Source organism: Biomphalaria glabrata, chromosome 12 (assembly GCF_947242115.1).
Source record: "Biomphalaria glabrata chromosome 12, xgBioGlab47.1, whole genome shotgun sequence".
Taxonomy (NCBI): Eukaryota; Metazoa; Mollusca; class Gastropoda; family Planorbidae; genus Biomphalaria; species Biomphalaria glabrata.
This window is the reverse complement of record NC_074722.1, coordinates 3604597-3618150: the sequence shown is the minus strand read 5'-3', so window position 1 is coordinate 3618150 and position 13554 is coordinate 3604597. Positions and strand designations below refer to the sequence as shown.

Here is a 13554-nt window from a genome sequence, read left to right as displayed (position 1 = left end):
TTTAATGTAAGATGTAATTAGAAGCCATTACACACCATCGTTCGACTTTAGACCTAACGAGCGGCTGTTCTTTTCTTTTACCAGGTTCTCTCGGCATCGCTTTGGACAATTCTGGAAACAGGTCCATTAGAACTTCTAAAAATAGATCAGATGTTTGCAAGTGAAGGTGTTTTTTTTTATTCTTTTGTTTTGTTTCGCAGACGACAACAAATCGATTAAAGATCATGAGTCCAGTTTTTTGCCTTTTCTTTTTTTTTTTCCTTTCCGCCCCTTTCCACACATTATTTGTTTCATTCATCCAATCATTCAATTTCGGTTGTACTTTTGAAGTTAGCTAATGTTGGTCTGTAAGTGTAACGTGTTCGTTTGGTGTTATGGAGTGTGTGTTCGGGTTTCTGGTGTAATCATGAGTAAAAGTATTGGGGAATATTTGTTTCCGTTAGCATATTTAGCTCAATAGATTCTGAATGTAATCAAGAGGAAGTCTGTCGTGATTATAAAAAGAGTAGTGAATGTTGAAAGTTGAAAAGAACATGCAGAGGACGAGCGACAGAAAGACGTGTACTTTTAGAGCAGCGATTCTCAATCTCTTTACGTCGGCGACTCCCTTTTACGACTTTTCGCTATGTGGCGACCACTCAACCGTTGAAATCCTAAGCTTAAGTAACTGTGCTTTTCATAATGTTATAACACAGTTCACTTTATGTAAATATTCGATATGCTTTGCCAAATTTTAGGTTTTGTCGCGAAACAATTGTCATTATAGTCGCGAAAGATATTTCTCATTATCATTAAATTATAAATAAATAAAATTGCATTATTTACTATTCTATTTCTTGTTCACCGTTTTTATGTTGCATACTTATGTGACTATTTAAAAAAAGAAAAGAAAAATGCGACGCTAACAGAATGACACTCTTTATATTGTTAATGGTCTTTTTTTTTTGTCTTTTTTTTTTTTCCATTGATGCACTGATTATATCTATTTGCTCCTTCACCAAAGAGGGCTTAATATAAAATGCTACATTAGGGTACTGATAGTGGTTAATACCTATTTTAACATAAAAATAAATTAGGAAATGGAAGTCAAATTTGAGTTTTGATTACTTGCATAAACATGACTAATGAATCGCAACAAAATTCACAATATCAAATTTTTTAGCCAGCCATGAGTTGATTTATAAATAATTGCTTTTTTTTTAATGTAACAATAGGCTACAATCAAGAGCTTTCAACTGCTATGTTGTTCCGGTGTATGCTTGGATGGCGCTGCAGAAAAAAAACAACATTCGATGGATTCTATCTATAAGTGACCTCATTTTAAGAATCTGTCATTGAATATCTAAAAATAGCAGACGGCAGCCTAACCGAATGCTAAATCTGGCTAAATGTCAAGCAGTGTATTGAAGAGTAACATTAAAGGGGGGAAACTTTTCTTTTTTTTTTTTTAAGCCATAACAGAAGCGACCACCAAAATCAATTCCATAGAAAGTATTTGATCTTTAAAGAGAATTCCATTATTTCGTTTACAATGATTGTGCGTTAAAAATAAAATATTGAATTCCAGATTTGTTCAACTAATAGTGACTAGTTCATGTTGGGTTGTCTTTCTTGATCGTCTGCCATGATGTTGGGACTGTCGCCATGATGACTACCTGGCCCCCGCGCTCCGTCATTTAGGTACTGCCCAATAAGTCGTTCAAACAAGCTTCGATGTTATCTTAACTCTTTCTCTCCGTAATTATTTACCACATTCTGGTGGAATCAACGCTGGTATCGTCAGTTAGGAGAGAAAGAGTTAAATAAAGATGGAACATTGTCCACTAATAGGTCAAACAAAAAATGTGAACATCGACATCCCTTGGGAAACTGATAGAGCGAGAGCAGTCGTCATAAATGGCATGAACACTGACCTGTGGGCAGTGGAGACCAATCGTTGCCACGTCAATGATCTGTACAACAGCGAGCTATTGGTTAAAACTGCCCACAGGTTTTGACGTAGCAGGTCAGTGTTCAGGCCTTAGGTAACGATTGGTCTTGGATAGAATCAAGCAATAATCAAGATTACTCCATTCCTCGTCCCATATGCTAGGACAAATGTGTACAAATACACCTTCTTCCCTAGTGCTATTAGAGCATGGAATGGGTTGCCTGAGCTAGCCAGGAAAACCAGTGACTTGGCAGAATTTAAGTCATTGGTTAATATGCATGACTAAATGCATGACGCGTAGGACGTAATCATCTTCTTTTTTGAAGTAACGTCTGTATTATATAAGATAAGATAAGAAACTGCCACTAGATGGCCGAACTTTATCCCAAACCACAGCCAAAGGGAATCAACTCATCAAACACCAATAGAGCAAGAAAATAAATGACGCCCATTGGGGCTGGATTGGGCGTACAATGCGAAAAACAGCAGAAAATATTGCAAAACAGGCTCTAGACTGGAAAAAACAGGGAAAGGGGGGGGGGAGAAAGGCTGGGGGACTAAATCCAACAGGGAGGAGATTCCTAGACAAGAAGGAAAGAAAGATGGCGTAGTATTGTTGCGGGGTCAAAACGATTTCGAATTCATTGAGAGAAGATTTCATTTTCCGCATTAATAGAGCTTAATCTATTCATTAGCTCCTATGGTCAATCCTTTGCCACTTTGGGTTTACAGAGGAGCTCGGCCATAGCGGCCTGACTCAAGTGTACATACAGAAGGTGGCATTTATCTACGGGTCAATTAGCCCTAAGACTACCTCTTCACTACCAAAAAAAAAAAGAATACCGACTCTGCAATCTTATACTGGAAAAGTTATATAGATGCAGTACTGGCCCGCTCTTCTAATAACAATGGTCACGCGTTCTAATTATAGAACGGCGTGTTGCGGGTCTAAATGCTGAGTTGCAGGTATGCACCAAATACCGCTATTGTGAAGCAATTTATTCTTTCTTTGTTATTGAGGAGGGGGGAGTATATGGGATGTTGTTTTTTTTTTCTAATGGGCTGAAGATAAACAGTAAATAAAGGAATACAATATATATGTCAGTGTGGAAATAGTGTCTGATAAAAAACTATGCCCACTCTTGTGCATTGGGAGATTGTTAACAATACAGCAGTGTAACCATAGTAACCGTGAACTATAATGAATGCTAATAACAACAGCAAACTGTAGCCTAGTCTATAGATCTATGCCTGTGGCATGTATAAAGTATAAATTATGATTGACAGCAATGGAGCAACGGGGCTTAATATGTCTATATAGATTTTGTTTAATAGCAATTAAGGTTTATAGAGTTGTATAGATTATGTTTAACAGCAGTGCGGTCTAATTCTAATATGTATATTTAATCATTGGCAGCAATAATACCACTGTGGTCTAATCTATATTTACAGGGCCGGCCTTAGGGCACTACAACCTATGCCGCCGCAGAGGGCCCCGCACTTTCATAGGCCCCGCGCTAACTCTAGTTGTAAATTATTAAATTAAACCATTTTAACTTAACAGGGTTTCCGCTACCTCCTGATATAGGCCTATATATATATATATGCTAAGACTAAGTGATCTTTTTAAGAAACTGTCCACCTATCACAGATCTCTAGGTGAGGATAGAATTTTAGATCCAGAAAGTATTGAAGAGTTGTCTGCTAGATCCCAGCTGTTTCTCGGCCTACCCAGCTCGTCTCTTTGTTCCATGACACTATAAGGGTAGCCCATTGTTGGCTGTTATTGTGACGTGTGGGTGAAGCAGCCGGCGTCCTTCTAGTAATTCTCTCCAGATCAGCAACATTTCGAGCAACAATAAGTCTATCATAATATTTTCCATTTTGTGTCGGCTTTCACGAGAAAAAAACAGCTCAGTTGTTAGAATCTACTGACGTTAGCAAGACAGTTGCACGCATTCAAACAATCAACAAACAATGCAGGTCAGTGAGGTGATACTAGGCGTGTTCAACGTCTTTGTAGTGGTCCAACAAACACGCACTAGCCTGTATATTTTTTTAAAATGATAACGAAGCAAAAACAAAACAAAACAATAGACCAAAAATTGTTCATATAGGCTATTTATCAGTTAAAAATGGAATTTAAAAAAAAATGTTTATTTAGCAAATGTTCACGTTTTTGAGTAAATGGATACAGGGCCAACATGGAAAAGTCTGTGCGTGTGAATGAATTCAATACAGTGGTTCTTAACATCTCTGGAGTTGGGACACCATTAAAAAAATAATAATTTGCAAAACAATCTACGACTAGATAAACAAATAAATATGTGTAGGACTTAGGACGCAATTTTCTTTTTTTTTTTTTTTTGCTGGAAAACTCTTCTCCATAATGGAAAGCTGACACACTTGCCAATTTGGGGGAGAACGAATACACATCGAAAATCCCACTCTGTCTGGAAGAATTGAAGAAATGATAAGCAATGGACAAGCTGTCATCCATGTTACAAGCAGACGACGCCTATTACAAGCTATCCCGACACGATCAACGTATAATGTTTCGCCTCAGAACCGGACAAAATAGAATGAGACAACATATGTACCGGAAGCGGAAAATTGGGACTAGTAAAAAAATTGCCTGTTTGGAGTATCTCCAGAGAATGCCGAAATGTCCTTATAAACTTCAAATTCCATTAAGAGGCCCGAACAAGACATTGGCCCCAAAACACCCACAGAAACTATATGGAAAGCTGACTGGTTTGGAAATCACTGCGCAGTTTATCTCAGATATTGGTCTACTCATCTGAACCCACGAACAAAATAATGAGAACGAAGAAGAAAATTGAACTTGTGTAGAGCATGGAATGGGTTGCCTGAGCTAGCCAGAAAACCAATGACTTGGCAGAATTTAGGTCATTGGTTAACATGCATTGCTAGATGCATCATGCATGACGCGTAGGACGTAATAATCTTCTTTTTTATGTAACGTCTGTTTTTTTATAAAATAAGAGGTCTATAAGATAAGAATTAAAGAAGGCTGGTGAAAGTCGGCTTATCACATGGTCCCTCCTCTTATCTTATAAGTTACAGAAGCTCATTCACAAGATAAGATAATAATATCCTACGAGTTTCGATGTGTTAATACCTAGTCATTCATGTTAATTACAGACTTAAAACGAGGCCAAGTCTGAAACGTAGTGAGCATAACTGGCACCACTGAACGACACTTTATTTGCTTCCCCCCCCCCCCACACACACTTTTTCCCCCCAGAAACAATCCAGCCAAAGGCCTATGTTTGTAAACATCTTTTTGCTTCTACAATGTTTTACAAGTTTCTGATGTTCCTTCAGAGTTGAAGATAATCTACATCCTAGCCCGAAACTCCCGCAGCAACATCGCAGCGGTTAGGCTGTGAGACGACAGAAACGCGCGCATACCGCACGACCTCGCAGCCATCAATAGAATGAATATTAGTTTGTTTTTAATATAATAATAATAACAATATAAAAATGACAATGGAATGTATTATCTAACTTAAAATATCTACAGTATGGACAGAACCTAACTTCATACCTATAGTATGGACAGAACCTAAATTCATATCTACAGTATGGACAGTACCTAACTTCATATCTACAGTATGGACAGTATCTAACTTCATATCTACACTATGGACAGAACGTAACTTCATATCTACAGTATGGACAGTATCTAACTTCATATCTACACTATGGACAGAACCTAATTTCATATCTACACTATGGACAGAACCTAACTTCATATCTACACTACGGACAGAACCTAACTTCATACCTACAGTATGGACAGAACCTAATTCATATCTACAGTATGGACAGTACCTAACTTCATATCTACAGTATGGACAGAACCTAACTTCATATCTACAAAACTCTTTAGTTTTTGGCACAAAAAAAGAACTTGTGTGACTGTCCTATTTTGGTCAATTAGTCTACGTTAATTTCTTGTGTTCTGATGTCTATCATCATTCTGGTTCCCTTTTATCAGTTTTGCTGAGCCAGAAATGTATCCACGGTGAAAAATATCTAATTCAGAGGTTCTCAATCTGTGGGTCGAGACCCCTTTAGCGGTCGCTTAAGACCATAGAAAATATGGATTTTTTTTTCTCAATTCTAACATGTAAAGTTTGATAAGTAAAATGCTTTTTCCGTTGGATGGAAGATACTATTTTATTATTTCGAGGATAGATGTTGCACACGGCTGAATCAGAATTGATTTCAAACATTTTAATTGTTACAGCAAAAATATTAGTTCATTCAAATTAATGCATAACGTATCGTTACGCCCGGTCGTGTTGTATGCGCGCTCTAATATCAGTCTCTAATATCAGTATCATTGTCACTAATATAGTAAGATATTAGTGAAGATAAAGATCCGCCAGTTGGAAAATGACATTTGGTATTATTAAATCTGATAAACGCATTAAACTGTAATAAGTGAACTAAACTGTGTACGTTTAAAAAAAAGGTTGATGCGTTCATTAATAAATTCGAATTTTAATACGTAAACTTTGTTTAGAAATGCATAACGCATTGGACAACTCCTAATGGTAGCAGGGGAGGAAAGCATGGGCCTCCCATAGTGCTCTGGTAAGGCTTTGCAAAGGGCTCACATTTTTTTTAAGAGAAGAAATAGCGAAATTTGCTCTCAATGTTATTGTTGGAGTACACTAGTGTCGCAGCTAGTTAGTTTTGTAGTAAAATCTTCACAATCAAATAGCGTCGCTTTCTTCAATATGCGATGACGCCATTTGTGTTATTTTAATTTGTGCAGTATTTTTTTTTCACTCGGCACTTTGTCGAGATTCTGATGTGACGTCATTTTTTTCTTCTTGTACGTTTGGTGCATTCACGCCATCTTGCGCTACGGAGGCAACTGTATCTTTTGAGGTCCTGAATTTTCCATGTGCTTTACGATACTGGACAGCCTTAGCATTTGTCTTGGATATATTCTTAGAGGACTATTTGACCCTTGTTTAGGGTGAGTTTTATTTCACATTGTAGTTATTTTATTAGGGATTCATTCGTATTTGTAATTGTATAGTAGATTAGACGTTAGAATCTCTGTTATTTGTTTTCTATAGAGTTTCAGTGTTGGCGTTACATTGTGAGTTCTGGTACTACTCTGAACATTGTTAACTTCATCGTTGGAGATCATTCTTCTTGGTTGAAAGATCCTGGAATTATCCTGAACGTTGTTATAGAAAGTTGAACTGAACCTCTTACAGACTGGAGTTAGGAAATTGAAATATTGTTGGCGTCAATGTTATTCGACAACATACTATAAGGTGGCTTTTTTGGTTTTTAAATACTATTTAAGTATTAAATTGGACTGAACTTATGAATTATTAACTTCATGTTATGTCCTATGTATTTGTATGTACTTTTCATTCACATTAGTCATTTTGTCATGTCATTGTACAAATATCATTGAATTAAATTTATAGTTTAATTGTAGATCATCAGACACATCGTTTATTAATTTATGTACAACTGGCTGTGTATGGTGTTGTCTGTTAGGCTAAACTTTGGGACTGATAGAGTTATCAAGTAAAAAGAGATTATAATTAATTTTAACACACACGCGCATTGCAATCAAAATTACATTTTTAATATCTAGACAACTTAATACTTATTAATTCAAAAATCAAAGTTCTGACAACTAGATTTTTAATAATTTGTGTAATTTTAGTTTTTTCGCCAAGAGCCTACAATCATCTAAGGCCGGCCCTAAAGTGACACTTCTGTTGTCTCCCCGCAGCTCTCGAAAGACATGCTCTACTGTTTCCACCGCCTCCCCCATTAGTTTAAGCAGGAATTGACCCCCCCCCCCTGTATGTCATTCCTAACAAAGTTCTTATAACTGAATCTATGGATGTAACTGTAACGTCATTTTGATAGCAAACATCCGAGCTTTGCCATCATGGATACTTAGTACTTTAGAGGAATGGTTATGCATAAACATGTTAGCGATTTTAAGATGAGTTTTTCTTTAGCGATCCCCTAGAAACAACTACGACAGCACGTGGACGGACGGAAGTTTCTTCGTTTTTTGAAAACTACAAAATATCTTTGAAAACCATTAGCGGTGTCTGCGCAGATGGTGCTCCAAGCATGTTAATATGTTGGTCTGGATTGCAACATTTGGTACAGAATGAGTCACCAAAAATCATCGGAACTCAGTGTGTGTGATTCATCATCTAATGAAGACAAAGCTACCAAAATTACAAAAAGCAACAACAAAAAAAGTCATTGCAAAGATCAAATACAATTTTCTTCGAGTTTCAAAACATACAACCTTTCCAAATGAAACTTTAAAGTGACAACCAGAATTGGTGGAAGATAATATTTACATGTTGCCAATGTTCAAACCTTTTACCAGACAGACAGACAGAGTTGATATAAGCTTTTTAAAAGAAAAGTTCCACACACACACACACACGACAACTTAATATGAAGATGACAAAAATATCTTGATCCCAACAAATATCAACTTTTCTGATCTTTATCAAAGAATGAATGAAACAAACAAAAAAATATTTTATGATAATTAGACATTCTTCATATTCAAGAAAACAAAAACTAGACACACTTCATTCAAGAAAACAATCAAATAGCAGACAGACCTCATATCATCTGCAGACATTACAAATTTATTGTCAAAAAAATAAAACAAAAACTTTGAGCTTACAAGTAACAGAGAAAACATGCTGTACATCATGTTATGAAATTGTTGTCTATCATGTTATCAATTTGTTTATCATGTTATGTTTTATTATCGATTTTGTTATGTGTTATCTATTACGTTATGAATTTATTTTTTATCTTGTTATGTTTTGTTGTCCATCATGGTATGCCTTGATGTCTATCATGCTTTGACTTTGTCGTTTATCATGTTATGTTTAGTTGTTTATCATTTTTTTTATTTATTGAAGCAACAGTTCAATTATTCCATTATAACCAACAGCTTGCAACTTTACTTTAGACCTATATATGGACAATCAAATATAAACTGTAGATGCATTGTAGTCCAAAGAAATAAATTGATGGACATTATAAAGCAAACAAAAGAATATATAATAGATTATGATCCCATGTACACATCATAGATAGCAGCTTTCAGTCCAAGCACAGAAACTCTATCTCTCACTATATCCCTATCTCAACTTATCAAATTATAGCAAATGATATTGTAGGTAAGATTATTAGAAACCAACAAATTTTCATTTCTAATATAGAAATAGTTACAAATCAAAAAGCTTAGCATCCTTACTTGGACATAAAGTGTTTTTTTTTTGGTAAAAATCAAGGTGTTTTTTTCTCTTAGCCTTGAAAAACTCAAATTGATGTTGTATGATAGTAATACATTTAAACTGCATCATTTATCCATACAAAACCAGCTTTTAGAAACAAGCAATCTGAAATTAACATTGTACAAATAACAGACACCCCATTCATGTGTGCACAAAAACATCCTCTGCTACAACGTATACCAATATCAACTTTGACCTTTGCCTGCTGTAATAATTTCTTTGGCTGCTACTCTTGATACTAAAGTATCTAATAGACTAAATGTAGACAACTCATCATCTGTTAGTCTGTAGGTCTGAAATGTAAAAATGTTGAAATTTTAACTTTTATTTTATTTTTAATAAAACTCAAGCGAGGAAGGCAAACAAAAAGGGACAAAACCAAGAAAATTAATGTGGGAAACATCTTCTGCCTTGTAACTTTTACAATTGGTGGGAGAAAAGATTGATGTTTACCAAAAGGATAGGATTCCTTGCATTTCCTTATGAAACCCAGTGGCCTTTTAAAAAAAGATAATGCCTGGTTATGTGGTATTTGCTCTGAACTGTCATCTTGCTGGCCCTAGATTTAAGTCCTGATTGATGCCATATACTGCCTTCTTGCAGAGGGTTTGGGATAGGTCTTATAATCTTCATTTCTGAATGCATGTCAAAAATTTATAAGCAAAACTTATAAGTCAAAACCATAGCTACAAGTCCAACTTACAAGTAAAAGTCATTGCTACAAGTCCACAGTGGCTGAGTGGTTAAGAGCTTGGCTTTCTAATCTGGAGTCCTGGGTCTGACTCTCTGTGAAGACTGGGATTTTGAATTTTGGGATTTTAAGGGTGCCCTGAGTCCACCCAACTGTAGTGGGTACCTGACTTTAGTTGGGGAAAGTTGGTCAATGTGCTGGCCACATGACACCCTGCTCGTTAACCATTGGCCAAAGAAACAGTTGACCTTAACTTCATCTAACCTACCTTCATATACGCAAAGACTGAAAGGGAACTTTACTTTTTTAACAAGTCAACCTCATCTATATTTTTATTGATTTGAGATAAAGGGGAAGAATAAAGTTATTATTTACCTTAGCTATTAGTTTTTTATCAGATAAAGTTGACGTCAGGTCGAGTGAATCAGGTTCTCTGCCTAAAATGTTTGTGACCTTCTTGAGAGTTCTATCTTCTGCATCATTAACAATGGCAACGAAAACACTTGTTTCTCCATCAGCTGCTCCGAAGGATCGGAAAGATTCTGAAATCTTTTGAAACATTGAGTGAAAAGTAATCAGAAAGAGTAATTGTGATTTAAAAAAAAAGAGAAAAATTCACTTTCACTTTTTTTTAAGTTAAAAAAATGTTTAGTTAGTTTAGAAACATTGTGTTCTGATAGTGAAGGTGTAGTAGGTGAATTGTATTGAAGGATAGTAATCTCAATTATCTTACAGTCTTCAGTCAGACAAAGAAACTTACATTTTTACTTGGTGACAAGCAGTAGAGTATTTCCGAGTGAACATTTTTGGTCATCATAGACTTAGTATGGTACAGGTGGATTGCTTTATTTGCTGCAACCAAAACTTGAAAAGAATCTACAATCTGAAAAAAAAAACAACATTCTACTCATCAAATAAACAAAATAATATAAAGTATTGATAATAATACAATAATAAATTAGACATTTTAAGTATTTTTTGTTAACTACTTAGTATTTAGCTTACATTTTACATTTACATTTTACATTTATTATTAGAATCAAGTTCCTCTACATTTAGCCTGGTCTAAACATTTTTACTTAAAATCATGTTTCAACACATTTAACTTGTTTTGAACATTTTTAGTTAGAATCAAGTTCCTCTATATTTAACTTGGTCTGAACAAACCTTGAAAGTGCAATAGGCTGCTATTTCAAATTTTAAATTAATATGTTTCATCACTATGCTTCAATTAGTCATTGATTCGGATGTAGCCAGAGATTAAACATGTTAGACATGTGACTGACTAGAATTTCTTCTAATTAGAATGGATAGGTCCACCTAGTGGTCATCTATTTGGTAAGCAATGCAGGTAAAGAGACAAGTTTTCAATATTTCCAGCACAAATATCAGAAGCTATTAGGCATAAATTATCAACAAATACATATAAAATAATAATTTCCCATACTTAATAAAGCTTCCCTTTGGTTTTTACTAAATAGCAACTAGTTTTAAAAATGGAGTATTCTCATGCAAAAATTCGAGCATATATATTTCATTCTAAAAACAAAAATGTTTGCTTTCAAAAATAAAAAGTACCTGATGAACCAATACAGAAAGTATAAAAATTAGATTTTCATTTTGTTTTTTTTTCTAGGTTTTGAGACTGTCATAACACACAAAACAAATAGCACATTATACTTTTTTGAAGGCCAATAAAAAAAATGTCGACCTCAACACTCTTTATAAATCATCGCAACCTTTAAATAATTCTCTTAAAAAGAAATCATTTATAAATAAATCAAGGCATTAAATACATTGTGTTAAGGCCTCCATTATGCATAATGTAGCCTACTTTATTTTAATTTAGAATGAACCCTCCTAACCCCAAACTTTAATCACTTTTTTCTTAAATTTTAAAAATAAATGCACGAAACAAGAAAAATCCCCTAATTTTTTTCTCTCCCCTCTACGTTGCTCTAAGATTCGTACTACATCTAGTGGGCTTTCTGGTATTTTATATCACTATAATAACTAGTCTAGAGCTAACAGATTTTAGCCTTTTAACTTTTAGTTTTAGGAAAAAAAATTAGGAGCACAACCAACCCTGAGTGACTCAGTGAGTATGAGTGACTCCAGAGAAGACACTAATTTAGATTCTAGATCTATATCGTTTAAATAATATTATACCATAGCAGTCTTAAGCAGGGCAGCTTCTACAGTTCCTTCCATAACGCATTTTCTCAGATTTTTACACGATTCTACATTAGCAAATAGAGCTAGTGTTACAGAAGTATCAGGGTAAAGCATATGAGTTACTTTTTGGTAGGCCGCCATAGTGTTTACATGAGGATGATTCATTTAGTAACATAAAATAGAGTTCTACTGCGATTTATAAATCCAAATAATCAATAGCTAGATCTATATACTAATAATTCTAGACTTAAATGGCATTTTAGTGAAATATCAAAAAATTTATAATGACATTTCAAAGTATTTTTAAATTTTTAGATTCAATATCATAAATTAGAAATAAAAGTATTTTAATAGTTACTCCCTTCGTTAGTATCATTGTCTTTGTTCAATATGGTCAGCATTTATATGGTACAAGTTTAGATTACTTTTTCTTGCTCTGCCCCCCCCCCCCCTTTTTTTCTTTCTTTTCGAAATAATAATAATTTGAAATTAATTGTGAATTTGTGATTTTAAAAAAAAAGGTAATAAGTCTGTATATTTATAAAATATTTTTAAAAGGTATTAATATAAATTATTTTTTTCATGTATATTTATGTGTAAGAAAAACTATTTAGGCCTATAATTCCGTTAGTAGACCTTTTTTATGCTCGCAATTTCGAACTGTTTTTTTTTTTTCATTTGATTATTACTCATGGAAATAACTTCAATTCTGATATTACTCATCATCAATTACAGCTTATTCTAATCTTTTTTTTATAATTAAAGATTAAGTTTTTGAAACAGAAACAGATGATCTTTACATCATCTGCACTATAGATTGCATGGTCTGAATGGGGAAACTTAATTCAAAAATAGAAGCTCCACATAATTTCCGTAAAACTGAAGATCAGTCTTCCATTAGCTTTATAAATTATACCAGGTAGAGTTCATGGTCTTTTGTGTAGCTTGAAATCAAGGCCAGTAAATCTTGCATCTTTTTACAAAGCTTATATCAACTCTGCCTGTCTGTCTGGTAAAAAGTGTGTACACATTATTATTATTCTCAACTCAAGTTAAAACTTCACACAATTATTCAATGGCATCGACAAGACATGAATCAATAAAAAAAAAAGTAGCCAATTAGTCAATTAATTACTGATAATCAATTATCTTGTTTGATACCTACAAGGGAAACTAATTCTTCAGTATTGGCAGATTAGGCTAAATTTGTTGGGTTTAGTCCCCTTAAATAATTGTTTACGCCATTTCTCCCTTTCGCATGCTCCGCATTCTCCGATCAAGTTGATACAATTATTTATTGTACCTAACAAAACAAGAATCAATAAAAAAAAACAACAATTAGTCAATTAATTATTTGTCATTATTTTGTTTGATATTAAATAAGGGAAGAAGCTTGTATATTATTTATA

General features: G+C 34.3%; 1 protein-coding gene and 1 long non-coding RNA gene across 2 annotated transcripts; one reads left to right on the top strand and one right to left on the bottom strand.

Moving 5' to 3' along the window:
* Positions 1-6610: 6610 nt before the first annotated feature.
* Positions 6611-7296, top strand: LOC129922178 (uncharacterized). Its single transcript, XR_008774159.1, has 2 exons — positions 6611-6947; positions 7051-7296. It is a non-coding gene; the product is annotated as an uncharacterized LOC129922178 (long non-coding RNA).
* A 922-nt stretch (positions 7297-8218) lies between these two features.
* On the bottom strand, positions 8219-12290 carry LOC106064114 (EKC/KEOPS complex subunit TPRKB-like). Its single transcript, XM_056007148.1, has 4 exons — positions 12140-12290; positions 10731-10853; positions 10346-10519; positions 8219-9572 (listed from the first exon to the last, which is right to left on the bottom strand). The coding sequence occupies exons 1-4, from the start codon at positions 12284-12286 to the stop codon at positions 9465-9467; spliced, it is 552 nt and encodes a 183-aa protein (XP_055863123.1). The 5' UTR covers positions 12287-12290; the 3' UTR covers positions 8219-9464.
* Positions 12291-13554: the final 1264 nt, after the last annotated feature.